Source organism: Cygnus olor, chromosome 21 (assembly GCF_009769625.2).
Source record: "Cygnus olor isolate bCygOlo1 chromosome 21, bCygOlo1.pri.v2, whole genome shotgun sequence".
NCBI classification, from domain to species: Eukaryota; Metazoa; Chordata; class Aves; order Anseriformes; family Anatidae; genus Cygnus; species Cygnus olor.
This window is the reverse complement of record NC_049189.1, coordinates 898750-926292: the sequence shown is the minus strand read 5'-3', so window position 1 is coordinate 926292 and position 27543 is coordinate 898750. Positions and strand designations below refer to the sequence as shown.

Sequence of the window (27543 nt, the reverse complement as noted above, 5' to 3'; positions counted from 1 at the left end):
CTATCACTTATGTCACTGAGGTGAGAGGCACAAAGCCAGCAGCTCGGCTGGGCTGACCTGGGGGCGCATCCCTGCGTGGCACGCCACGGTGTGTGTTTTTGGGTGGCTGGGGGAGCCGTAATGCCTCTTAAGCCAAGCCAGTTTTCCCCAAACTCTCCGTCATGGTCACGAGGGCTGGATGTCGGAGCCGTAAGGTTTTCTCAGAAGTGGAATAAGGGACCAGCTGCTAGCGTGGGCTGTTGTGGAGCCCTGGGGACTCGGAGGCAGGACCCCACCGTGGGCAAGGATGCTGGGGGTGTGCGTGGAGATGTCCCCGGGCACGTGCTGGGTGGTCTCACCTGGCCCACTGCTATCCCCAGGGGTCTGGTGCCCAAACCTTGGCCGTCCTGGAGCGGTGGCCACATGCCTGATGCCTCCCTTCTGCCGTGGCGTGGCTGCAGGCTCAGGCTTCTGGCCGGACTCTGCCTGCTAGGACTCAGGCGAGGAACCAGGCCAAGCACCATCGATAGTTACCAAGCCAACAGCGAGAAATCCTCTGCTCTCTCGGTTATTTAAGACAGCGGGTTCCAGGCTGCCGGTCAGGCTGGAGGATGCAGCGTGACCGACTGCCTGATGTGCTTCTGCTCCGAGCTGAATGCGGGCAGAGCAGCAGCAGGGCGACGACATGGGCTTTTTGGCTTCTGTGCAGGTTTTGATGCTTTCATGGTAACTCGCTGTGGAAATGACTTAGGAGGTTATTTTGGCTGGGGAATAATTCCCACAGGCACCGATTCCGTCTGCATTTTCATCGTTTCCCTCTTTTTAAGTTCTTCAGCTGCTCTCGTGAGCCGGTTCCTTTTTTTTTGCTGCCGGCAGCCTGTTTCTGACGGTCTCTCCCTGACCAGAGGTGTTGCTCTGATTGATGAGCAAGAGGCGGCAGGGCCTGACCTCGTGTGTCTAATTGCGGGCTGCAATCAAGCTCTTCCCTCCCTGCCTCGCCCCGTGCCATTCACGCCATGCCCTGTGCCCACCTCCAGCAGCCCCTTCGTGCCCCCCGCACCTCCCGTGCTCCCCCTGTGCCTGCAGAGCCTGGGGGCTCCTCAGGGATCCTGCCCCCATCCAGCATCTCGACTGGAGTCACCCACGAGCTGCTGGGGGAAAGTGTGGGCTCAGGGTCGTAATTAGGGTTAGGGTGGGGGAAAAGGAGCAAGCGGCGGAGCTCCGGGAGGCAATCATCGGGCATATGTGCAGGAAGGCACTTAGGTGCTTAATTGCAGCTCTCCTGGCTGAGATGTAGCAGGTAGTCGGAGCAGCTGTTGTTTTTCTACCGCGAACGGTAACTCAAGATTATACTCTGCAAAACAAAATGAAGCTGTTTCCTCTTTTTTAATTTCATGCAGCTTAGAGGCCTTGATGAGGGTCTTCAAAGAGCTGCAGCTCGTAGCTGTTTTTATTGGGAAAATGAAAAATATGGTCTCCCTAACCAGTGTTGTTGAAATAAAGGCCTTGGGGGATAGAGGTTCTCTTTGGTTTTAATTAAGAGCTTATATCTCCTGTTCACTGCCATTGCGCACTTCTGCAGTAGCGACACATTAGTCTCAAATGGATTTTCTCATGGAATTAATTCTGTTGATGCAGAGCTGTCCAGGAGCTGTTTCAAAAGGTGGACAGAAAGGCCAAAATTCAGCACTTTCATCTTGGTAGCAAAGATGTGGTCTTTAACGTACAAAATAAAGTGTCCTAGCATCTGCTTGCTTTGAGAAGATTGGATTTTTTTCCCTTGATTTTGGGAACTCAAAATCCCATTTTACAGTTTGATGCATGTCTCCTGTCCGTGCATCTGAACAGACGAATGCCTCAGCCGCTGCCCGTGTGGGTGCTGGAGTTGGGTTTCCACAAGTTTGTGTGTCTTGTTCTCCAAAACAAGGAACCTAACACCAAGATTTCTCCTAAAGACCAGGGCGCTGCTGGTGCCAGATCTGAGCAGCTGAGGCTGGGGCAGCTCCGTGATGGGGCAGCCGTAGCTGTGAGTCGGGAAGCGGGCTGCACGGGCCGAGTGCTGGATCGGGACCTGGAAATGCCAGCCTGGTGCTTTGGGAGTGAGAAGTCCCAGGTGAGAGCAGTGCTCAGCAGGACAATGTGCAAATGGAAAATCCCAGCCATATTTCAGCATTTCCAAGGGTTCAAAGAGCGCCTTTGAAGAGCTTTACCTCCTGGCATGCGACACATTAAATTCTGCTGCACTAGCAGAAGCACAGGGGTTTGGACACACTTTCAATTCCATTAAATACTTCTCCTGTAATTACCCTCGAGTTAAATGGTCACTGCGTCAAATTTACTAGTAAAAGCCTTGTAACAGTGAAGTGCTTGCAGTCCCCGTGCCGGGAGGAGGTCTCTGTGCTCCGTGCAGCTGCAGCCGGCTGCACCCGAGCAGCGGCGCCGTGCCGGGACCCAGCAAAAACCTGGCTGCTGCTCCGGGTATCAGCATGTCATTAAATGACCACCTGCTTCTGTAATGAGGTGATGTCAGCCCTGTGTGGTTTAAAATGTTTTCAGCCTTACTGTTGCCAGGGAGAGGGGACTTCAGCGGGGCTGAGCTGGGTGCTGGCAGCGCTCACCCAAAGCTCACCTCTGTGCGCTGGGACCCCACGGTCACCAGATGCTCCATGAATGTGCCAAAAGTTTACACTCCCCTAGGAAAAGTGATGCCAGAGCCAAGCGCCTCCTGGATTACTTGAGGCAGAAGAAGGAAAAAACAGGAAAGAGAAGGTGAACAGGGCCCAGCGACCTCCTTGCATCAATTAGAGCAGAACCACTCATCCCCACGCACCTCTCCCTCAGCAGGCAGCCTCCCGCCTGTCCACCCCTGTGTCTGCAGAGCTCTCCGGTGATGTTCCTCCTGCCTGTCACCCCTTGTGTCTGCAGAACTCTCCGGTGATGCTCCTCCAGGAGCAGAGGAGAGCACCAGCCCGGGGAGGTTGGACGCTGCCTGCCGTAGCCGTCATTCCTGGCACGCTGAGCGCAGGGGACGTGTCCGCAGCGCTGCGCTCCGTCCTCGGGGAGAGGAACCCGGGCGGGAGAGCGGCTGCAGAGCAGGAGAAACACCGAGATGGTGAGGTGGGCACCGAGTCCCCGAGCCTGGCACACACCGGCCTGGAAATGAGGCACGAGGCGCTCTCCAGGCTTTCCATGTCCACACCTCTGGTTCCTGGTGCGAACGAAGCTCCTCTCCATGCCGTTTGTTTGTGCCAGCTGCCAAGGCTGCCCGTCGGCACGGCCCCAGCCCCACGTCCTGCTGCTGAGCCTCTGGCTTGGCCAGAAACCTCCTTGAAGGGGGAGCAGCAGTGGGGGAGCAGTGGGTTTGCCTGGCTTTCCTCAGGAAAATTTGTTTTTTTCTCTCATTTTTTATTGGTTGTAACGGAGGAAGTAACAGAAAAATCCTGGAAAAAAACGGGAGGATTTTTAGTAAGAAATTAAAAAAAAATCTGAGCAATTCAGCATGCAAATGTATTTTGTGTTGAAACAAAGTGTGGAAGCATGATGGTGAAGGAGGAGACAGTTTTCCATTGAGAAGAAGCGGCCTCAGCAGGCTCTGGACATGGGACGCACGTCCTCGTGCACACGGGTGCTGGTCCTGGGACCTGCCCGGCCCTGGGCAAAGCTCTCCGACCCCAAAGCCCCTGTTGGGGATGTCCCCGGGCGTTTCTAGGCGCTTGGAGGAAGGAAGCAGAGCAGTGCATGAGGAGCAAAGGGTGGCACATGCAGCAGCGTCCTGCCGTCCCCCGCTGCTGCTGGGGCTTTGCCCGCAGAGATGCGAAGTGACGGGTTTTGCTGAGGGACCAGTGAGTGAAGGCGCCTGTGTAAAGAAATCAGGATGATATTCCTCCAGAAGACAAAGCAGAGCGAGGGGAGAGCGAGGCAGCTCGTGGCTCCTGGCTGTGCAGATCCGCACTGACGCGGGGAAGGATTCTGCCTTGCTGCTGCTGCCCGTGGGATCAGCAGCAGCGGGACCGAGCAGCCCAGCCAGAGCCACGCGGCAGGGGGAGCAAATAAATCTGCCCCCTCCCGGCATTGCTGCTTCCAGCTCGGTCCCCAGCAGCTCCAGGCCTTGGGGGCCCAGTCCTTGAGCTGAGTTATGCACTCAGGGCTGCGCACATCAGAGGCTGCCTGCGCTGAAGGCGGAAGGGTAATTTTGCTTTATGAGCTATTGATTTTATTCTCCAGGTCCCTCTCCTCCAGACAGATCAGGTTCCTACGGCTGTATTTAAAATAATGCTCTGCTCTTCGTAGCCTTCTCTCTCTGTCATCTTGCCGCACTCCCTCAGGTGTTGTCCCTTACGGGATGTTCCCGCATCCCAGAATGCCCCATCCGTTAACACCTTATCTTGCAGATTGGATAGTCTTGATCGATTTTGCTTTGTGCAGTTCTATATATTTCTTTGAAGGCCCGGAGGAAAGGATTTGATATATTTGCTAAGTAAGAACAGAGACAAATTAGTCCTTATTCTAGTGGGTATTGCTGTAGGGCTTCCCAAGAAATCATCTCAGTTACCTGTCAGGCCCCGTCCCCAGTTTCTGGCGCTGCTGTGGTTAACGCTCTTGGGAAAAACATTTCCCATCCCCTTGAAATCCTCCTAGACTTCGGTGCAGAATTAATATGCAATGCAAAGGAACTATACTAGTACATATGGCAACTTATGTATGTGCCGGAGTCTAAAATTATCCAGCTCTTCTTAAAATCCATGTGTCCTGCTCAGAAGAGATGCCATCCTTCCCAGAGCTCTGCCACCTGCAATCTGTTCTGCCTGCGTGTTTCGGGTTATGTAAGCGGAGCTTTAATTGCATCGTGGGCTCTCCCGCGCCCCTGCCGCCTCTTCCTCGGCTCCCGTCTCTGCGAAGGTCTGCTTTCCGAGGCTGCTTGTTTTCAAAGGAATCGGGCACTGGGCTGGGTTTACTTTATTTTTAGAGCCTTTCCTTTTATCTTTCCCGGCGGTGTCCCACTGGGAGCTGCTCCAAGACCGCTGCGAGCGGTGCGGCTGGCGGTTGTGCCGCCGCTGCCGGGCTCGCTGCTGCTCCTGACCTCGGCACGCGCGGGGCACTGGCACAGCACAGCGCCGGGGCAGGCTGGCTGCGGGAAGCACGGCTGTCCCCGCGCCCCTCGGGACACCTCTCCCGTCCGGGGAGCAGCGGGATGCTCAGCCGGGATGCTTGGCCACATGGTGGGTGCGCACCCTCCGCTTCCCACGACCCTCGCTTTTGTTTCGGCAGCTGCCGCTGCCAAGTGTTCTCCAGAGGAACCTTGTCACAGTTTGTTTGAACCAATTGAAGTGTAATTGGGAGTAAATGAAGGAAATGGGTCATTTGCAAAATAGGTGCTTGAGTTGAGGGAGAAAAATAACCCTGACTCATCCCTCCTGCTCCGTCTCCGCCAGGACGCTGGCAGGCAGCCACCCACTGCGTCCCCGGGGAGGGAGCACGGTGCAGCTCGCGGGGCGGGGGGCAGAGGAAGACCCCTAAGTACATGTTTTTCCCAATATTCTGCCTCTCCCTGCGTTTTGGTGAGCCATTGCTGGGGGTTCTGCCTGCTCGGGGGAGTGAATCAGCTAGGATTTCTGCTTGTTGCTCAGGCTCCTCTCCCAAACTCCCCCACGTCGCATCCTCTGGCAAAGCAGAGTGTGAGCACCAGAAGATGCTGTGTACGACTCCTTCCAGAAACACTTCTGTTTTATTTGGAGGGATTTTTATTGTTTTGCTCTTGCTTTTACTGTTCTTTACGCCAGCAGCTCTTAGCTCATGGCTGAAATCCTGGCACCTGGTGTTTCTGCTGCTGGCAAGGAGAGCCGACCCCTGAGGGATGCAAAAGGTCCCACCCCAAATCCTAGTGCCGCAGCTGTGAGGGACACGACATGGGCACGAGGAGCCCAAGGCACCCCTGTGCTGGTGAACCCCTCTGTCTGAAGGATGCCCTTCTGTCTCCACTTCAGGCCTGTCCCCCAGTCAGGGGCATGGGTGACACAATCACTTTGTATTGTGCATCATCAGACAACAGCAACCAGAACAGCTTGAGGTGCAGAAGCCACCACATTATGTCTGTCTGCGGGACCTGACCTCATTGCCAACTGCCACAACACAGCTATCGCAAGGGAAAAGCCACGGATTGATTTATAATGTGCCGATCCACCCTTCTCTGGACTTTTTTCCACTTATAATTTCATTGCTGTCTCAGGGGAGCACAAAGGAGGGCCCAGTGCATTGGAATAACTGCACCTGACAGCGGGACCAGTGCATCCCTGGCATCCTGAACCCCTGGGGACAAAACCCATGTGTTTGCCAAAGGGGAATGACTATGGGGCAGCAGGAGCAGTGTGCCCAGGTGCCTTGCATGAAAGTAGCGAGGGGCAGGCTGGGCCTGCATGGATTCAGGCCAGCTGGAAGGCAGCTGGAGTGGATCGGCGGCCTTATTTGAAGCCCTGAAGGCTCACGTGCTGGTTTTGGCCTTTAGCAGCTGGCTTGCAGGCTGGATGGAGGGCTCGGGGTTTGCTTGGGCAGCCTGCAGGGCAGGGCTGCTGCTTGCAGTCCGTGTTAGATGCACTAACACGAGTCCTAGGGCAGAAAGACAACACTTTGTGCCCATTTGAACTCAGTAGCCTCTTTCCTGCTGGGCTGCAGCAGTGGATAGGTTTCCTATCAAAGAAGAGCCTTGCTCACGAGCAGCATTCGGAGGAAATTTGGGGTTGCCTTGAAGCACTTTGCTTTCAGAGCAAGGAGCTCTGGCTGTGCCGTCTCCAGGGCTCTCCAGGGAGGTGAGTGCTCTGCCTGCGCTGTGGGCTGCGGCTTCAGCCGTGCTCCTGGCACTGCTGCGCTGTGGGAAGGAGGGACCTCGCTGTGAGCCATCGCTGGCACCGGCTGCTTGGTGAATCAGGCTGGCCAAAGGTGACCTTGGTTTTATTGTATTAAACTGTGAAGGCTCACATCTCTGCGCGTTTGATTTGTGCTTGGGATGCACCCTGGCAGGGAGAGTCTGCAGCTCCCTGAAAAGGTGTCGCTCCTGGCCAGCGTGTCTGTCCTGTGTGGCCATCGGGCTGGCGGGGGTCCCCTGCCCCCGGGCTTTGGGGAATTGGCAGTTCTCCAGTGCTGTGTGGGCTGAGGAGGCTTTGGGCACCAGTGTGCTCCTGGGAGGTGGCAGCTCTGCCCTGGGAGCCAGGCTGGACTTGAGCGGCTTCTCTCCACTGACAGGTTTTTTTGGCAGCGCAGGGGCATCAGCGGGGAAGTGAAACCACTGGTATGTGGGTGAGCAGGGGGAAGACAAGAAAACAAATCTGATGGGAGCCCAAACTGTTACCCTCTTCAAGAAGGCAGCAGAGCAGCACCCAGATGTGGTGCATATGGCTGTTGCTGCTGGAAATGCAGCGCTGAGCTGGCTCTGGAGGGCTGCTGCCCTGGCTGGCCACGGTGCCACTGCTTCCTCGCACCCTCCTGGCATGATGGTGGTGGGGCTGGGTACATCAGGGCAGCTCCATGAGCTCTCCCTGGCTCCACCAGCTTCGCCTGCAGGCAGCTAGCTGGGGCTTGTCCTGCTCTTGCATGGGAAGAAGCAATTTCCTTGCCACGCACACCCACACGAGCCAGGAATGCTACGTATGTATTGTACGGATACATATCTATATCTATATATAGACATAAATATATAAAACTGCTCATTTTCCTGTCATGCTAACATTTATTTATTTATTAAAAACATCACCCATCAGGAGCTGCAACATCTGTTTCTGAAAAATAGCACATCCTTGGGCTGCAGCCAGGAAAATCATTTCATTACGAAATTGCAACTGTAAAGCAGCACAAAACCACAAACATACTGTACATTGAGATGCTTTTGTTTCCAAACTGCTCATTAGGAATGATACATGAGCCAAAATTATACCCTGTGTAAGGTGAATTAGGAGAAAATGAGCCCATTCGACCTTCTTAAGTGAGCAGCAGTTAGTACTGTAATTATTATCTCTGGTTAATCCTGCACCCACTGCAAGGCTGCGCTCAAGTTTCCCGTTCCATCCCAGAGGGTATGCGTCTTTACATTTCTTCCGTTCTTCGTGCCTAATTCATGCTGACAAGGAACATACTTGAGAGGATAGAAAAGGAGAAGCCTGGTTTAAAGATTATTTTATGTAATGCAGGAGGGAGAATTGCGCTGCGCTGCCTGCGGGCTGCTCACCAGCCCTGTGCTGGGGAAGGGCTTTGGGAGGAGGAGGGCAGGGGGTGTGATCGGGCTCCCTGGGGCTCGTGGGAGCATCTCGGAGGTGTGCACACAACAGGAGCTTTCGTTTTCTCCTGCTGGAGCTGGGGGGACTGGGCCGGGCTGGGCACATCTCACGAGACTGTGGGCTCTGCTTGGTGTTACATTTTGGCCCCTGAGTTCCCATCTCCGCTCTCTTTGATGCTTTTTTTTTTTCTTTGCAGGTCTGGCGGTCCATCAGATAATCACTATTACAGTGTCCCTCATCATGGTCATAGCTGCTCTGATAACAACTCTTGTCTTAAAAAACTGGTAAGGCCTCTCGGTGGTGGGCTCGGACGGGGTGGTGCTGCTGGGGCAGGCGGGGGGCGAGGGCTGCAGCACTGGGTGCCTTCCGTGATGGGAGCACACAACAGCCGAGACGGGCTGTGAAAGGCATCTCAGGAGAAAGTGGTTTTTACATGGAAACTGCCCCAAGGGTCCACCTCCGCTCCCTGTGCCCCAGCTGGCTTTGGGTGAACACTGCACTTCTTTCTCGAAGCCTGTGGTCTGACACGAGCAGGTGGTGAGGATCGGGGGGCCTGAATTCACACGGGGGCACTTGTGTGCCACTGCTTGCTGACTGACTGGTGCCAGATCCCTGCAGTGATGTCATCTGGTGACGTCAAATCCCTGCCTTCTACGGCAGCAGGCGGTGAGACCTGTCCTGCGCCCCAGTGCGCCCGCGTGGCTCCGCAGGCCGTGGTTCTGTTCTCCGGCCTCTCCTGAAGCTCTGGGGCTGAAATGCTTCATCCCAGTGCCTTGGATGGTGCCAGATCTAAGTGTGCCCATCCCCTGGAGTGCTCGTGTGCTCCTCTAGCTTAATTTGCTCTCATTTATTCTCTTAACGTGGCTGCGCGTCTGGTAAAATAGGTTAGCTTTTCACTTCAGGCACTCGTGACTTTACCTATTTTCCCAGAGAAACTGGCCTACTTTGAGGTCAGTGTTGCTGGGTGTAATACTGCTGGTGCACCTCTGGGACCACAAGGATCGCTGCGGCATGGTGCTGCTGGCCCAGGCAGTGCTGGGGTCTCTGCCTGTGGGTTTCTCCCACCGCCGCTGCCCCCATCCCCGCTGTGGTGTGCCCCCCGCTGCCCATGTGAGCCTGGTGCTCTCTGCAGGCACTGCGGGAAATCAGTCCCAGATCCTGGAAGTAAATTAGAAAAACGGGTTGATTAAAAGCTTGCTTGCTTACTGGGACTGAGAGGCAAAGCTATTTGAAGTGCCACAGAGCAAAAAGGGCTGGTGCCAGGTGCTGCCAGGCAGTCCCGGGGAGGTCTTTGTGTGCCCGGGTACCATGGCTCTGGCAGGCCACAGCTCAGTGGGACAGCTCAAGCAACCGAACGTTGAAGCCAAAAAGGAGAGGGGGAGAAGGGTGATTGGTGTGGGTGAAGAGCAGAATTTGTTTACAGTGAGTGAATTGGGCACCTGCTGGGGAATGCATGCAGGCAAGCTCAGCCCGCAGTGAGCTGTGGCACTGGCAGCAAACCGGCACCCCATGAGCTCAGCTCTGGCATTTCCCGGCACGAGCTTGGTTCCCTCGTGCAGGTCGGGCTCCCCGTGTGTGAGAGGCAGAGCAGCGAGGGCTGGGGAGCAGCACGCTGCGAGCTGCTTCAGGGGCTGGCTGGCAGGGCTGACCCAGATCGCCCGCTCAGTCACCGGCACCAAGTGGGACACCGTCTGCGCCTCCTACGCTGGGTGCTGCGTGCCCGCCTTGGGCAGGGCGGGTGGGTGCCGGCTGTGTGCAGGGCGGCTGCTTTGGGTGCTGCTGCTCCTGCAGCAAATGTGCCAGGAACCCCTCATGTGTGAGCAGTTCCACCCGCTCTCCCCCGGGCTTTTGGCCCCCACTAGCCGTTTGGCCACCAGCCGTGCCCAGGGTGCTCACCCAGCCCTGCTGGGGAAGAATAGCACTGGTGTCAGACGCGTTTCTGGAGTTATTTATCCCAATAATTAAAGCCTTTTGATGCCTCCCAAATAGAAGGGGTTTAACTTCATTGTTCTCATCTGCTTTTTTTTTTTTTCATTTAAAATAAGGCTTTCCTTTCCCGCAGATATAAATGTGTGACTTGCTAAGTAATTCTTCTGGTAGTTAAAACCTTATATTTAAAATTTAAATTTGATCGTTAAAAAAATAAATAAAGCAAAATGACTGCTTGATTGTGGCTGATCTTTCCAAAGTGCCTGAATTGTAATCCAATATTGAATGATGTATAATTAATGGTCGATAATGCGAGTTCTTCTTTCAAGCGTCAGCGCCGTGTTTTGTGTCGTGTTTCTGTTCCTCTCCTTCACCGCCCCAGCTGCGCGCAGAGCGGGACCACGCGGCGCAACAGCCACCAACGCAAAATCAATCAGCAGGAGGAGAGCTGCCAGAACCTGACCGACTTCACCCCCGCTCGCGTGCCCAGCAGCCTGGACATATTCACAGCCTACAACGAAACGCTGCAGTGCTCCCACGAGTGTGTCAGGACACCGGTGCCCATGTACACGGAGGAGGCATTACACTCACCCGGAGATTACAAAGCGACGTACAATGGAAACAGGTGAGGCGATGCCCGTTGTGTTCCCGTGCACCTCCGGCACTGGGATCCCTGTGCTCGGGTGGGGAAGACTGTCCCGGTCCTGCTCAGCTCCTGCTCCCCTGCATGAGGACAAGCAGGCATCTCCTGCCGTGCCCCGTCCTTGTGGTGTCAGCTGCCCTCACCCTGAGCACCTCTCATCCAGCCCTGACAGCATTCAGCACTGCACATTTTTCAGTTCCTTGCCTCCGCCTCCGGCAAGTAAATGTTCCTCAGATCCATCTCGCGGAATTTGTGCCGTCTTCTAAGTGGCACCTAAAGAGCTGCTCGGTTGTGAATGAGCGGTGTGATTAATGAAGGAGCAGGCTGCGAGAACCAAATGAACCATTTGTCTGGCACGAAATAATGATACGTTAACAAGGGGGCATAATGGGAGCTGACAGCGAGGTGCGAGACCGGCGAGCCGTGGCTGTGCGTGCCCCTTGCTGCAGGAGGGAGGACCGGGGGGACCCTTCCCTGTGGCTGGGCTCGCTCCACTGCAGCAGTGCCCTTGGCTGCTCCGCGCGGTGCCCACGTGTCTGCTGGCAAACCCAGAGAGAACCAGGGGAGCCTTGCAAGGAGGAGATGAGCAACCGGTGCTTCGGCCCCGCAGTCTGCGTGCGCTGTGGCTGGGCTGCTGCCCACAGCCGGGGTCCAGCCGCATGAGGGACGCAAGCCTGGAAGGCAGCAACTTACCAGGCGCCCTTCTAACCATCGTCTGCGTGCACGTGGGGTTTGCTCCTCTGCGTATTGTGGTGTCTCCTCTGATGTTGGAAGGCAAAGAATGTGCCTGATTTTCAAACCATTTCGTTGCACCTGTGTGTGTGTGTGTGTGTGAATGGATGGTGGGGTCACGGTGCTCTGCTTCCCCGCCCATCTGCGTGGTGCTGGGGACGCCGGGCGCTGGCTGGGGAGGGTTCGTTGCTTGTCTGCCTCAGGGTGATGCTTTCTGGGCTGTTTTATTGGCCTGGGCATGCTCCCCGCAGCCCCATGGAGGTGATGCACGGCACCGCATGTGGCGCAGGCATTGCTGCCACCTGGGGGAACTGGGGCTGCCCCCGTAGGGATGGCCCTGCCATGGCCTGGGTGGGTGACATGTCCCCAGGCCAGCTGGCTGCGCTACAAGGTGCTTGTTCACAGGGGAAAACATGACATTGCAGGCCATCCTTTTCTGCTTCTTTCTCTGCTTTGCACCACCCTGGTTTCCAAGGCCAATAAGCCCCCTGAAAGCATTGCTCCAGAGGTTTGTTCTTCCTCTGAAAAGCTGATTTGTGCAGCAGGCCTCCGCGGCTTGCTCGTGTTATGCACCAGCACGCGCAAGCCCATTTTTCTGCTTGCTGCAGACCCTCGTCTTCTGATCGGCATCTTATTCCTGTGGCCTTTGTGTCTGAGAAATGGTTTGAAATCTCCTGCTGACTGGCCGAAGCCTGTTTTACTTCCCGGGGCAGGGCAGACGCCGTGTGGCTGTTTCCTGGTAGGTACCGCTCCGAGCAGCCCCCGCGCGGTGCCTTCGGTAAAGGTCTCACTTGGGAAGCTGTGTCCCAAACGGCTTTCCCCTGGGGGAAACGGCCCCAAGCTGGGAGTCGGGAGCTGAGATGGATGTGGGCTGCAGAGAGGGACCCCTGCCCCCCAAGGGTCAGGCTCCAATGTCAGTCTCAGCTGTTGATGCCAGCCCGCCCCCGTGCCCCCGGTGGCTCCCAACAAGTGATGGTAATTCCAGTGCTGCGAGGCGGCCTGATTTGTAATTAACCTGGCGTTGCATGATGGGCAGTCTGTGTTGTTCAAGGGTCGCACAACCTGTGTGCATGCCCCGTCAGGGCACTGAAGCTCATCTGACCTGCAAAAACCACTCCAGCAGATTTTTTTTTCTGTTTTGTTGTTTGCTTTGTGTTGTTTTTTTTTTTTTTAGTTAGCTTGGGCTGTTTTCACCTCCTCGTTGTTCTGGTGAAGGTGGCGCTGCTGACAGCGGCGGCGGGGAAAGCAATTAGGCTTAACCGTGCCCCATGGGATGGGGGCCGGGGGGCAGCCGTGCCAGCTCGAGCCACGCGTTCGGGTACATTAACTGGTCTGTCCCAAGTCCCCGCTGTAATGAATCACATATTCCGTGTAAATGAAATTTCCAGTCTTCTCTGGCCGGAGCTTACTCAGAATAGCCTGTTTAACATTACGCTCAGCTACTGAACACAGAGATATAATTAGATTAGAATGAAAGGGAATAAAAAGTTAATGGTCTCTGCTGTGCTCGTGGCTGTGTCTGGGCAGCCCAGGTGAGGTGTGCACCTGGCTGGGCAGGAGGCAGGGGCTGGGCATGGAGGGAGCCTTCTGGGGGGAGCCCAGAGAGCTTTTCCTCTTCAATTAAAGCGGGCTCTTACTCCCCATCTATCAATGATCTCTTGTTATTTCTCTGGTTCTGTGTGGCCACTGTCTAGGGGAGAAAAAGTGCAAAGGTACCTGGCCGGAGAGCTTGTGTTGGTGAGCAAGGATCGGCTGCAGGACACGTTTGGGATAGATTCTGCACTGTCTTCAACAGCACGTGCAGACACACACTTAGAAAGCAAACAGCAGGAGCCTACTATACCTTTACACCCTAAGCTTTGTAGATTGTGAAGTCTGTCCCTTGCCTTAAAATGCTTTACAAAAAAGCAAAACAAAACCCAACCCAATCACACTTAAATGTCCTCAACAGCTTCTGGTGCCTGAAGGAGAGCGACTTGCTCTGATGTTGCCCACTGTACAAACCAGGCAATCCCCACCACTGGTTTTCAAGGTCCTGTGTAATTCTGTGCCAGAGAATGAGTCCTCATTCATTTCAATAGATTTCTTTAAATAGTCTAAAGCCGGCCCGTTATTAAATCCTTGAAATTCTCATTGACCTGTTTTCATGGAATCCATGAAACATGTATCGATGCGCTCTGGAAAAATCTATCCAAATGTTACCTGGATCATTAGCTCTGTAATAACGCTCCAATTATTTATAAAGTTCTGTTTGGTTTCAATTATAATTAACAAAATGAAATTAGTCCAAAAACCTTTCTCTGCATGTGCACACCCCTACGCAGATGTGTGCGTGCACCAGGACAGCTCCATGTCCCAGCGTGTGCCTGCACCTCCTGCCCGGGACATGTCATAGACCAAAATTTCTTGTTTCCCATGTCACCATGTAAGGTAAAATCTGAGAGCAGATGGCGTAGCTGATAGTGGTGAGGAGGCTCGGTGTGTAGGTTGTCCCCTGTTGCGGTCTCGCTGTGCTGACACCGGGCGGGCACTGCCGCGGGCAGGGATTGTTGGGGATGCCTTAACAGCTCTCGTTCCTGGAGCAGAGGGTGCTGGAAAAGGTGCTTGGCAGCTCTCAGCTGCTTCAGGCTGCACTCCTCTGGAGGTGGGAACGTTTTCCTGGCTGGCTTTACAAAGCAAGCCAGCAAAGCCGCCTGCAGGTGACTGGGCTGATTTTAACCAGATGCACCTCAGCGGAGGTGGAAGGCTGCAGGTTGGTCACAGCTTTCTGTTTCCCACCCATTCCTTGCAGTGTTTGCAGGGGATGGAGGGCCACGAGGCAGCACCTGAGCAGGGCACCATGCAGCCCATGGGGTATAGAAACCACACCAGCCTTGGTGCTGGAAACATCTTCCCTTGGAAAGGCTCGGAGTACTTTACAAGTATTAATTGATGGCACTTCACAGCTCTTAGCTCTCTAATAAGCAAATTAGTACTACCAAACGTGTAGACTCGGAGCTTGAGGCACAAGACAGATTACGTGGCCAGGGACAAGGATGGCAGGAGCTGAGAGAACACACAAATTTTAAATAGATGAGCACCGGGAGGCTGGTTTGAGTTTAACGTAGACTTCACAGGTACACTCCGTCGGCAGTCGCTCAGCACTGAGCGCCGTGCCGCCGAGGTGCCCGCTTGGTCTCTGCAGGGTCAGGCTTCGAGGGGCGGCACCGTGCAATGGGCTCCAGCTCAGAGAGCTGCAGGTAGCACGGGGATTTTGTAAGGAAACCTGGCGACACTCGTCTGGTTACATCGCAAGCAGATGTTGATTTTATTTCCTTAGGTCAAGTTCATCTCCTGCCAATATGAGCTGTTCTCAGGGCTTACGTGACACCGGAGTGGTCCCTGCCACCACGGTGGCCCTCTGAAGAGCAGAGTTCCTCCCACGGTGAACAGCTGCTGGAGTTTTCCAGCAGACTTCATCTGCCTGCCGTCAACCCCCTCTGGAGCACTTGCTCATAGATGAATGTCACACCTATGCAGAAGGCAGCGTATCAACTGTTTCTGCAGTTAAAGCAGGGGGCTTTGCCCGTTCCCAGCAGCCTGACATACAGATGCAGCAGCAGTGGCGTGGCCCAAGGCTGTTTTCTGAGAACAGTAAAGTGGTCAGTTAAAGCATTTGTGCCAGGCAGCTGAGTGGAGAGTTAAGAACGTAGAGGCAGAAGCAGCAGAAATGCCTGTGCCCTCACCAGGCCAGGTGCCCATGGAGATGCGGAGGCAGGAGCAGCCGCTATTGCACAGCCCGATGCTGTCCCTGAAGCCTCTCGGGGCTGCGGGCAGCCTGGGGTGACTCCTGGCGCTTGGAATCCAGGGGCGAAGGTTTTGCAGACCCAAAGGAAAAGGGTGGCGGAGGTGGCTGAGGAGCTCAGCCCTGGTCTTTGCCGGGGGCGCTGCACAAGCCCCCTTGGGCCGTGGGGTCTCGGGACACTCGTGGGCTCTGGACTTTGGCTGGGAACCGCAGCAGCGGAGCTGCTTTGGTTGGATTTCGCTCTGGCCTGGGCTTTCTGAAATCAAGTTTGGTATTTCGCATTATTCTTGTCCTTAATCCCACTCTCTTTGACTGAAAAACCCCATGGAATGAGATTATACAAAAATCTGTAAGGTTGATCAAGCGCTGACCTACTTTGCACAAAGAGGCTATTTTGAATACAATATAAATTTTACATCCTGCAATGCATGCATTAAATAGTATTCATCCAACGCTATGTACATGTTCAGCATCAGTATTAGAGAAGTGGTCCTGTGAGATTTTGAAATGTTACTGGTATTATAACATTGATCTGACCCTAGCTTTTTCACAAAACAGTCAAAATTTACAGTATTGTATGGTAATTCTGAGCTTTGAACATGGCAAGCAGCTGCTGCGATGTCCTCATTCTGCCTAACAACAGCAAATGGTTTGTATTAACATTAACAGATAATGAGTCATCATAAAAAATCCAGGCTTGTCTTCTGAGAAATAACAGCATTCCCAGCACAGCCCTGGTACAAGAGATTAAGGATTCTGTAAAATCTGCCTAGCTAATTAGTTCAGTGTTTGTGTTGGAGATGGTGTACGCTAGGCATTTTGCTTAAAAATAGCATTGGAGAAAAACCCTTGAACAGAAAATATATTGCATTTCTGAATGCTCATTGCCAACTAGTCAGAGGTCACAGTGCAGGTTAGTGCCTATATGTCAGGAGCACGCTATGGGCAGCACTTCCAGCGTGCACGGGGCTGTACGTAAAGCTCACACACAGCAATCACGGGCATGCTCAGCGGTAATGCAGCGCACAGTGATATACGTAGAATCACGTACACATAAAGCAAATGGCCACACTAATGATGGGGAGTAATTGTCTTCACACAAAGGTTTAAAGATTACGTAGGGAGAGATCTGTCAGAAGATGGCAAATAAATAGCTTAAGAGGAACTTCAGTAGGCTTTCTGGTTTTGATGCTTAACCAATTCTCTATTGATTTCTTCAGGGCATTTAACTTTAGAAAATCTTGTTAGTACTCATCATCGCCTTCTCATCTGCCAGAGCACTCGATGCTCTTAGCCCAAGTATGAAAAGCTCCAGAATTTGAGAATTATCAGCAATAAATTACGCTTTGGAAAACACACTGAGGAGATAAAAGTGTGCAGTAAGGCACACCTAAGCCTCTTAGTCACTCCTACTGTTCACCAGAAGCTTCCTCTGTACCCCCCACGTGTAGGAAGCCGCATCCTAATTCCGCAGGCCGCCCTCGGAACTGATGAGAGGCGAGCCGTGCTGAGCCAGGGCTGCCCCGGGGCGGCAGGAGGAGCGAGCTGGTCCCAAAGGATCGTCAGGAACCTGGGGGGCCAGGGACCGTCACCTGCCAGGGGACACCCGGGCCATCGCGTGAGGGTGGACACCGTCGGGTGGGGGGGCTTGTGCTTGATAGCGATGGTTTGGGTGCAGGTAAAAATGAGCATGTCTGCAGCATAAAAGAATTGATGCCAGTCGATAAACTTCCCTGTTCTGACTCATTCTTTATTTTTCTTTTCATCCTTAACAGGATTCCATTGGTGAACCTGTAAAAAAAAAAATTAAAAAATAATGGGTTACCTGTACCTACCATTTCTGTTTACCAGTAGGAGACTCAAAGAGCAGCGTTCTATGGGCCAAATATATTTTTATAAAAATGAACACGCCTATAGGTAACTGCATTTCTCAAAGAGCGCGGTTTTTGGAGAAGAGTAAAAAATGTGCGAGCGAAGAATCCCGTGAAGGAAGAGGAAACCGAGAAGAACTGAAAGGAACAGGACTGAGCGTCTGGAGCTTGGGATACGGACTACGATTCTGAACCTGTGCCAATAATACCATTATGTGCCATGTACTGATGCAAAAGACTTCGCGAGAAGCAGAAGCTAAGTCAGTAACACACAGAAATGCTACAGAGGACAGGGGTGGGGCGTCTCTTCTGATGGGGTCATTAATTCTGGTCCATATACATACATACATATGATATATACACAGAGAAAATATATATACACACACAAACACTTTTTGTACTGTAGCAATTTTTGAAGATCTTAAATACTCATTTTTAAAGAAAATGTCATGGGCTAAAAGTCTGATTTCTTTAACATGCATAGTATGACCTAGTTAAACCGATGTTTTCTACTTTGGCAGCTTGCCTTTCAAGCCTATATGTGTATATATGGATAGACATATACATATATATATGTGTGTGTGTATGTATAAACATATATATGTATGTATACATATATATAGAGTTTTTCTTTTTTGTTTCGGGAACACATTTCCAGCAGCAGGCGGGTGTCGGGCCATGGGGGCGGCGGGTGCGTGGCGGGGGCCAGGGCTGGCTGTGAGCACTGGGGACAGCTCGTGCTGTGTGTCCCCCCCCCCGGGGACCGGCCGGGAGGAGCAGGAGGGCGCACGGCTGTCCCATGCCGTTGTGCTGTGCTCCATCCAGTCTGCCACCTCTGCTGGCACACGTCCCCAGGAGACGGATTGCAGGGGTCAGAGAGGTCATTTGTTTTCTGGAGAATGACTTCTGAATTGAACGTGACATAAAACCGTGCCCTGTTGTTGGGAGGGAGACGGGAGGGAGGCCAGTGAGGCTGGGGAGCCCGTCCTTTGCTCTCGGGGTCTGCAGGGGCAGGAGGTCACTGAGAGCATCCAAAGGGAATCGCACATTTTGTGCAGGGGACAAGTGCGAGCATCCCCAGTGAGGTTCCCAGGGGAAGACGATGCAAGGGCCATGTTCTGCCAGGGGAGTTGGGTTTTGTGGCTCAGATTCAGGCTGCTGCAGCAGAAACCCGTCCCTGCTGGGGTGGCTCAAGCCGTGCACCAGCCCTGCTGCTTGGGTCTGTCCGTGCGGGTGCAGCCATCTGCTTGTGGCCGGCCCTGAGCTGGTTTCCCCTTGTGCTGCTTCGGAGTTACGTGAGTGGAAAGGACAGAAGAGTTCAGACCAAAGTCCTCCAGTTCTTTTTGTAAACCGCCCTTCCTAAATATTAGCAGTTTTTTAGAATTATTCAGATACGCATCCCTACTCATCCGCTAATTATCCAGCTCCATTTCTTTATTGTAAGTGTGCAGTTCAAAAAAAAAAAGGAAGTAGGAACTTCTGGTATTGCGCATAGCCACACGTGCAGTCTCTTGTTTCTGTATTGTTTTCTGTCCTTTTCTGATGGGGTTATATAGTCCGGATTGTTTTTCCCTCATTTTTGGAAGCTGTCCCGGGAAGAAGTCTTCCTTGCCAGACACGTGGGTTTGAACCAAACATCTCTGAAGGTGCTGGCAGTATTCCCTGTGGCTTTGATGAACCTGGAGGAGCATCTCGAGCCCGCCCTGCCGCGGTGCAGAGGCTCCTGCCTCGACTTCTGATGGCCATGGGGGGCGGGAGCAGCCAGACACCAGGCGTGGGGTTTCCGTCCTGTCTGGATGGACCTGGTGCTGTGGCCAAGCCCGTTCCTTCTGCGGCAGCGGTGCCTCGTGAGCGCTGGGCAAGGCGGGCACGGGCGGCCACGGAGATCCGCACCCCGGGGCTGGGTACCGCTGCTGGGCCAGGTCCTGCCGGCCTCGGGGTGCAGCAGGCACAGGGCAGCTCCCCTGGGTCTGCCGGAGCAAACCTCCCGTCCCCAGCCCCACTGAGGGACCCCCAGCGCCGCGGGAGTGGGGCAGCCTCTCGGGAGGGCAGCGAGGTTTCGGCATCACTCCTTCCCCGCAGCCTGCACTGGGGCTTTCGTGTTTTACTGATGTAAACGGTGCAGCCCGTGCAAATTCTCCCTGCTATCACAGTGCTTGAATTTTCCTTCTTTGTCTCACTTCTCCGGCATCAGTCCACTCCAGCTCTGCAGTTGCGTGTTGTGCTTTACCCATTGATCTTTCTATTTATTTGTATCTGCCGGCTGCACCGCGTAGTTCTTGTGGGTATTCCAGTGTAATCTTGGTAGCGATTTGACATCATAAAATATATCTCGACTCCCTCGTTCCCGGCCGTTTTGAAGCATCGTTATGTGTTTCTGCATTTAGAGAAGCCGCCGTCTGAAGCAGCTCGGCCAGGCGGAGCCGCGGGGTGGCAGGGACAGGGAGCGGGCCCCCCCCGAGCTGGTCCCCATGGGGGAGCCCCGGGGCGGGGGGGGGGACGCGTGTGTCTGTGTGTCTGTGCGCGTCTGTGTGTCAGGGAGAGAGAGAAGGCAAATAACTCCAACCTCAGATGGCTCGGGCAGGTTTCCGACAGCAGGACTTGCGTGAGCTTTCCACACAGTTGCAGAAGGACACGTTCTGGCCACCCAGAGACTGCTCGGTGGTGAACCAGGAGACAAAAGTAGATGCACAATCTTCCCTTATTTATAAGGACCAACAGCACTTGCACTTTATCAGAGAAATCCTCACATCCCTATGCATGCCAAGCACACCAACAAAAGGAACAACTGCCAGTAAGAAAGGAAGGAAAGAAAGAAGGAAGGACCAGAGCTGCAAGCGTGGTGATTTACAAAGCAGGACTCTAGCATCCCAATGTTTTTTGTAGTAAATAGAAATGAACCGTGCTTATTTCATCCCCTGCTATTGATGAAAGCAAAAAAAAAAAAAAAAAAATCCCGAAATGAAAACACCGAGCTGTATTTCCGTGGAATTGACCTGTTGAGCAGATCTTTTAGATGAGGGAAAAAGCAGGCAGGCGTGGTACTTGCAGGCACGTTCTCCCCATTAGCTTTGCCACGTTACGGCCACCTCGTCTTGCCCCGAGGTCTTTCGGCTGTTGCAGCAACAGGTTATCGCGCCGAACGGACTCCTTCAGCTGCTGCCCTTTCAGCACAAAATGCTTCGTCCTGAGCTGGCAGTAATTGCTCCAGGTTTCATTGACTTGCGCCAGCCCAAAGCTTACTCAGCAATAACAGGGGAGGTTTTGCAGATGCTCGTGCCGCCAGGTACTCGGGATCTGCTGGAACTGCTTGCCTGAGCAGCGGGGTCTGGCTCCTGTGCTAGGACGAGAAGGACTCGTGCGCATTTGGAGAATTAGGCCTTGAGAAAGGATTTTTCTGTTGTCATTCAGCAGCTGAGCCAGTTTTCCAGCCAAGTAGCACTGCATCGGCAGCAGGAGATGTTCCACCCTTGAATGCGGCGCGGTGTTCTGCATCCTCTGTGCCGGGGATTCTCTGAGTGCTGGGGTCGGCGCCGCTCCCCTGCAATATCCGTGGGGTCCCAGGGGCGGTGGCACCCTCTGCAGCACCGTGCTGGGCGCGTTGTGCTTCGCCCTCGCGGGTCGGATCACGCTCGGTGCGGGCACTTGCTGGTCCAAGGTCTGGCAGCTTGGAAAAAGAGTTTGGGTACTTGCTCTGCCATAAGCTTCCAGCTAGCTTCTTTTCTTTTCGGTTCATTTTATGGGTTTCTTAGTCCCTTAGCAGTTATCGAGAAACGTATCACAGCTGCCGAAAGGCTGTAACCCCCCCAGCCGTGTAGTGGCGTATTTGTGGTTTGCTGCGGCTCTGCGCCATCAGGGGGAATGGGAACAAGCCCCTTCCCCAAGTGCCCTCCAAAGGGCCGGGAACGCCTGCTGGCCTCTGTGCAGGGCAGGGAGCCCCTGGCTGAGACCCCCGGGCCCTGGCAGCAGGCAGGACGCGGGGACAACCTCTGATCCCATCGATTTGGAAGCGGGGGCACCCCCGGCAGGCGTTGGGGCGCAGCACGTTGGGGGGCAGCAGGCCGAGGGGAGAACAAGCCCTGGTTTGTGCATGTCCCCGGGTAGCTGCCCATCTCTCCGAACCTGAGCGTTTACCTTCATTCTGTCTTCCCAGCTAGAGAAATGGGCAACCTATCACGGATTTAATTGGAAAGCCGTTCGGAAGAAGCACTCCTGCAGGGTTCTCGCGACTCGAATTTGTTTCCAGCGTAGGCAGAAATGTAGAACAGTGACAGCAGAAACAGGCTTAACAATGAAAAAGAGCGTTGCAAAGACGGATTTCAGGTTACCTCTTCTCCATTGGCAGCTTGTTACAAAGGACGGTAATTCAGCTAAAATGGTAGTTAAATAGTAGATATTCTACACATATTATATATTTTGTAAAAAAAAAAAAATAGAATAAAAATATATATATAATAACTCAGCCCACCCATTTCAGGATGAATGTGGTTGGAATTTTCGTTCAACCAGCTATAAAATCTGTAAGTGATTTTTCAAAACCAGCAAGAAATCCCTCATCATTTCAGACGTCCGTGGGTCCAGTTCGGTCTCCAGATCTCATATAATGCTTGTCATGCATTTTTAAGGATTATTCTCAGCATTTGTAGGTACATTTTTAACAGTGTCATGAGTGGAGATAATACTTACTTTGAGAAAAAGTATACGTTGCACAAAAATGAACACTAAGGGCACAGATTCCTGACCCAGATTCTTCTATTTTAGGTTCGGAGGGGTTTATTTTTTTGTTTGATAGGACATGTACAGCGAAGTTTACAGTTTATTTTTATTTTGCCAAAAAACATTTTCTAACATGAGACAGCTTTTACTTTGTAACCGGTTTTACATCGCCGAGTACTTCTTTATTTTTTCTGGGAAAATTCTGCGAGGCGAGACACCGGCGCGCGCGCCTGTGTGCGGCGGCACGTCCCCGGGGACCCGTCCTGGCGCACACGGCCGCGGCACGGGTGCTGCCCGGACAGACGCCGAGCGTGGGAGCCTCCCGTGGTCCAGGCAGCCCGGCCCGACCCTCGTGGCACTGCTCCTCCGTTCGTGAGCCCGGGCAGGGCGCGGGGCTGGGGCGCCGGCTGGCTGCGGTTCCACAGGGGTGAACTATTTTACTCCGGAGTGTTTTTTTAATTTGTCTCTGTACTTCGAAGCTGTGTATTTGGAAGCACTGTAAATGCGACCCTATACCGATTTCCCTGTGTATATTTAGTACTCTGATGTTGCTATTAAAACTGATATGAGAACAGCGCGGCGGGCTCGTGACTCGGTTCCTCCGTGCTCCCTGTGCCCCGGGGGGGACAGGGGCCTCTGGGGGCCGGGGCTGCCCCTGCGGACAGCGCAGACAGGGCCGGCAGCGGGGCTGCATCCTGCACAGGCACCGCTTCGTGCTGGTGTGTACCTCTGCCGCATACCTGCTGTTCCCACCCTGCTGCACAAGTGGCCTTTTTGGGGAGGCTGACAGACGATTGCCCACCCCAGACCCTGCCCGTCCCCACACCGTCGGTACGGCCATGCCCCATGTTCTGGCGAGGCACCAAGAGCGCCTCAGGGTCCCCAGCAGCTCAGCACCGGCCTGAGACCCCGTAGCAGAGGCAGAACCACGCGGGGTCCTTGGGTTCATGGGGACACGTGTGTCCTGCAGAAGTGACCCTGCCGGGGGGAGCCGCTGGCACCCGTTGGTCACTGGAGGTCCACAGAGCCACAATGGGAAAGGGATAAAGTGCTGGAAAGAGGGAAGCCATTTAACTTTAATAGGACGGTTAGCAAGTTAATTAAACATCACTAATGATGTTTTAAATAAACAGCTATGCAATAAGGTAAGCAGGCATTATGGAATAGCTTAACCTAGATACATGTTTTACATAAAGATAGATTTTTGCCGCCAGCAGATGCGTATTAAAATGGTATTTATTGTATGCAAATCCCGGCTGATAGGGACGGCGATAATTCACACTCGGGCTGTCGAGCTTGCAGGCTGGGCCAGCCCCGCGGCCGCGCAGCTGCGCTCTGATGGCATGACAGACAGACAGACAGACAGGAGCCCGGCGGGACAGACGGCAGCGGGACGCAGTGTGCCTGTGGATGGGGAGCTGCACGGAGGGGCCCTTCGGAGCTCGCAGGCACCAGGACAGCTTTGGTGGCCCTGCTGCACTCCTGCCGGCATCGCCCCTGCTCCCCAGGCGCTGAGGGACAGGAGGACGGCATCTTCCAGCGCCATCTGACCTAGAAAGGGGCAGAAGCCTCCGTTCAGCCTGTGTCTTTGGAGCGGGGATAAACCGAGGAGGCAGAGGGACGGCTCGGCACAGCTGACTGCTGGTTGCAGTTCCAGGCGGTGGCAAAGCCCTTCCTGCAGTGCTGCGGAGCTTCCTGGCTTCTGCGTCAAACGAGCAGCCTAATGGCATGCGGCAGCGAGGGCCAGGGATGCTTCTGTCCCCAGTCTGTCGAAATTCTTCCCAAAAGCTCTCTTCTATGGGAAAATACATAGGAAAATGGGGAGGGACAAAGCGAGATGCTCTTCATTTTAGGGCCAAATTGCCATCTTAAATCACCGTGACGATGTGTACGAGCTAACAGAATGCGAATGGCCCTGATGCTGCATAGATCAGCCAGAGCGCTCGGTTCGTTTCCAGATACAAGTGGGATTTCGGGGAATGAAATACAGTGTCGGGATCTCGTTCCTTTCCCTGCTATTCATCACAGCCGGAAAAGCACTCACCAGCTTGAATTGTTGCAAGCGTCGCTGCTGTGAGAGAGAACAAAGGAGAAATATTGTGCTGAGCTGTGCAGCCCGGGAGCCGGGAGATGCTGGAGCCCAAGGAGGAGCTGAAAGGCTGGAGCAGCCGCTGCCATACATTCATGTGTCGCTTGCACAGGCTGCAGCCTCCGATGGCCACGGGCAGCCCACACGGCCGCAGGAGCAAGCGGCCGGCACGGCGCTGGGCTGTTATTTGGGGACTTTTTGTGCTTCGTGCGCGTGCCCCATGATGGAGCACTGCTGTGGGGCTTGGCTTTCTGCATGACGGCCGAAGGGCACGCATCCTGCTCCCGTGCTGAGCTCCGGGGCTGGGGGCCGCTGGGTGGTGCCCCCTCCAGAGCGGTTCCCACCGCTGCGGGCTGACTCAGCCCGGCAGCAGGGTAAGATTGCAAAATGAGACTGAAAACAAAACACAAGTGCGCTGATGTCGCAGCGCACAGTTCTGTTAAAAAGTAGGACTAAGCATTATCCAAGTTTAATTATTATAATTATACCGGGGCGAAGTAATTACTGGAGATATTTTAAGCATCAATCAACATGCTATTTTGAAAAATGGATCCCTGATTTATCCAGGGCTAGGTAGTAACTATCAACACGCAACAATGCTGCCTTCAGAAAGAGGAGCCGACCAAGCAACTTTTGAAAATCTGGTTGCAGTTTCTTAGTAGCAAATAGAGATTTATTTATTTTTTAGTTTTGTTTTGCTTTTTTTGGTAGCAGGGAGGAGAGGGAGAAGGGGGAAAGTGGAGAGGGGTCCCCAGTCCTCGTGCCCTGCAAGACGTGCGGCGGAGCTGGGCTCCTGGCTCCAGGCTGGGCTGCAAGAGGAGCATCAGCCTGGGGAAGAGGAGCTGTGAGCGGTGGCGGTGACCCCACTGCGGTGCGCTCGCGGTGGCTCTGAGGGAGATTGGCTGGGGCTGGGTGATTTAGCAAGGCTGAAATCATTTAAGCTTGTTATTGTGGTTTCTATGGCTCTCTGGCTGGATGTAACAAATTGTCTGCATCATTTTCCAGATGGATCATTCTTAAATCATCCAGGACAGGCTTCAGGGCTCAGCACTGAAGCAGTAGAAGGCACTTCAGTTCAATAAATGCTGGAAATGTGCTATATTGAGTGCTATTTCTTATTAAAAGTTTAAGTACATCATGCGAGCTGATGGGTCTCACAGCCAAGATCTCCATGTTTCACATCGCTTTTAAGTGCCATTAGCTCCCTGTGGGCACAGCATCGCTGGGGATCAGGGACACTGCCTCGAGCAGAGGGGACGGGGAGAGGGGTGGGATGTGCGTGGGTGTCCGTGGGTGTCCCTGGGTGTCCGTGGGCAGGCAGCAGGGTGCCACAGGGGTGTCCTACCCAGGTGGGGTGGCTCTGAGTGTCCCCCACTCCTCCCAGCACCATGCAATGCCCTGGGCCGTCGGCAGCTGCGGCGTGTGCTGGCGAGCCCACACCAGGCTTAGCCAAAATCCATCCCAGCCCTGCTGCTGGGGACGAGGGGGCTCGTGTGCACGGTGCCCAGGTAGCTGCAGCTCTGGCTGCGGGTCTCGCGTTCGGAGACGTCCGGGCACGCCCAAAACATAACGAGCGTGGGGAGAGTGTTTTATTACTGCGAGGCAATTTGTGGTAATAAGCGGTTTGGAGCAGCAAAGCCTCTCAGCAGAGAGCTGAATTATGGCAGAAATGCGTTGAAAAGGAAGAGCCCGAAGGCACAGCAGTGGAGAAGGGCACAGAAGGTGCCAGCAGCCGTGGACTTCGGGACGGGAAGGTCGATGAGGGGTCCCTCCAAAAACCCAACTGCTCACCCAGAGGGAAACGGGGAGGGGAGAAGGGGCGGTGGGAAGGGGGAGGAAGAGCAGGCTGCAGCTGTTGTCTGAAGACGGGGCTCATGCCCAGCCGGGGTTATTAAAACGAAGACTTGGGAAGGCAAAGCTGATATGATTAGCAGGATTCAAATGCCAGGCTGGTGTTAGATCTAATCTTGGGGTTTATTGACGCTGATGTGATTTGATCCCTGGGACTCTCGGACCTGCTCACTTCTGCCAGGAGTGACACGTCTATATATTTTTAATAAACTTACCCGAATGAAATCCTCACTGTTCCTGTAGCTCTGTTCGCACTGCAAGCAAGATATTAACTGAGAACTCACATTTGTCTTAGTTCCTTGTCAGACCCAAATGCTGCCCGAGTTCCTTTGGGGTTATTATCATCCTTCCCGTGCAGATTTTGAAGAGGAGGGGATGTGGGCTGACACAGGGCGGGATGGAGGACTGGCAGGGAGATGGGATGGCAGAGGTCCGGGGGGGATGTCAGGGCTGGCCCCGTGCCGAGCGGCGCAGGGAAGCACGCCCAGGGGTGCGGGTGAGAGATGCCCCCTCGGGTGCAGCGTTTATTGACCTGTCCAAGGGCCGAGGCACGGCTGACCACTCTCCTGCAACAATTGAATCCTGTCGGGTTGGATCAGAGAGCAGCTGATTCCTCTGCCAGAGACCCGCTCTGTCCTTCGGCTGTGGGTGGGTAGAAATACCTCGCTCGGTGTCACTGCCTGGGGAGCACTGTGGTGTTTCCAGCGGGGAACACTGAGGGGTATGGCCCGCGTATGGCCTCGGGGCTGTAGTTCCCTGAGACAAGCAATAGTGAAACGACGTTAGTTCAGCCACGGAAAATTTCTGTGTTAGCCCCGAGGACTGCTCTGTCCATGATAGCAACAGGGGCCAACTCTCATCCTGCTTTTACCTTAAAAATGAGAGCCACTCGCTGACAGCTCAGTGCCTCTCTCTGAGCCTCCTCTCCTGACCCCCTCCATCGCCTCCCAGCTCAGGGGTCTCTGCAGACACGCACGTCCAACCCCCGGCACATCTCCCCCTGCTTCTCAGAGTTTACAAGGCTGGCCAGCATTTTGCCCTCAGCCTATAAAACGCACAGCTTGACATTTATTTTTTTCCCTATCTATATCTCATTCGTATTTTCCTTCCTCTTGCTTCGGACTCCGTGCTGACATCCAGACCAACAGCTATAAACATACCAGTGGATCGCGGCCAGACCCATTTATTAAATGGTTTTGCGAAGCCATGAGAAGAGCAATATTCGTGTAACAGCCCATAAACCTGTACATTGACGCAATTAGCCACGATCACAGTCCCTGATAAAGAAAAGCCCCACGTTGACCAATTTGCTTTCAATCAACCCATGAGCCGGTCAGGTGGGAACCATCCTGCAGTCCGCAGCAAGCCTCTCCTCCCTTCATGCTTACACTGTGATTTCTGCTCTGTTTTCTCCTGGGGTTTGGAAAGGCAGGAAGCAAATCTGGCCGGGAATGGATGATGCTGGTGAGCCACCGTTGGCATTCCTCCGGCTTGGCTCCATCAGTGAGTATTGATGCGCATGCTGCTGCCTACCAGAGGGACCCACGCAGCACCCGTCCCTGCTGACACAGGGTGGAAATCCCCCGATGCTTGCCCCCTGACCACCAAGAGCCCTGCCCATCCCACCGGCTGCACAGTGAGTGCACTCACACGGGAAACCCATTTTATTTTACGGTTTATCAGCA

General features: G+C 53.9%; 1 protein-coding gene across 2 annotated transcripts in view; it reads left to right on the top strand.

The window, feature by feature from the left end:
- The window catches only part of AJAP1 (adherens junctions associated protein 1), a 46564-nt gene extending 26429 nt beyond the window's left edge, over positions 1–20135 (top strand). The window contains exons 3-6 of one of the 2 annotated variants that reach the window (XM_040533617.1): positions 8440–8527; positions 10555–10797; positions 12156–12286; positions 17107–20135. In XM_040533617.1, coding sequence (XP_040389551.1) covers positions 8440–8527; positions 10555–10797; positions 12156–12228 — 404 coding nt within the window. In that variant the 3' untranslated portion in view covers positions 12229–12286; positions 17107–20135. Of the gene's footprint in view, positions 1–8439; positions 8528–10554; positions 10798–12155; positions 12287–14866; positions 16974–17106 lie in introns of those variants that run through there. The other variant, XM_040533618.1, reaches the window with a different exon arrangement.
- The last annotated feature ends 7408 nt before the right edge of the window (positions 20136–27543 follow it).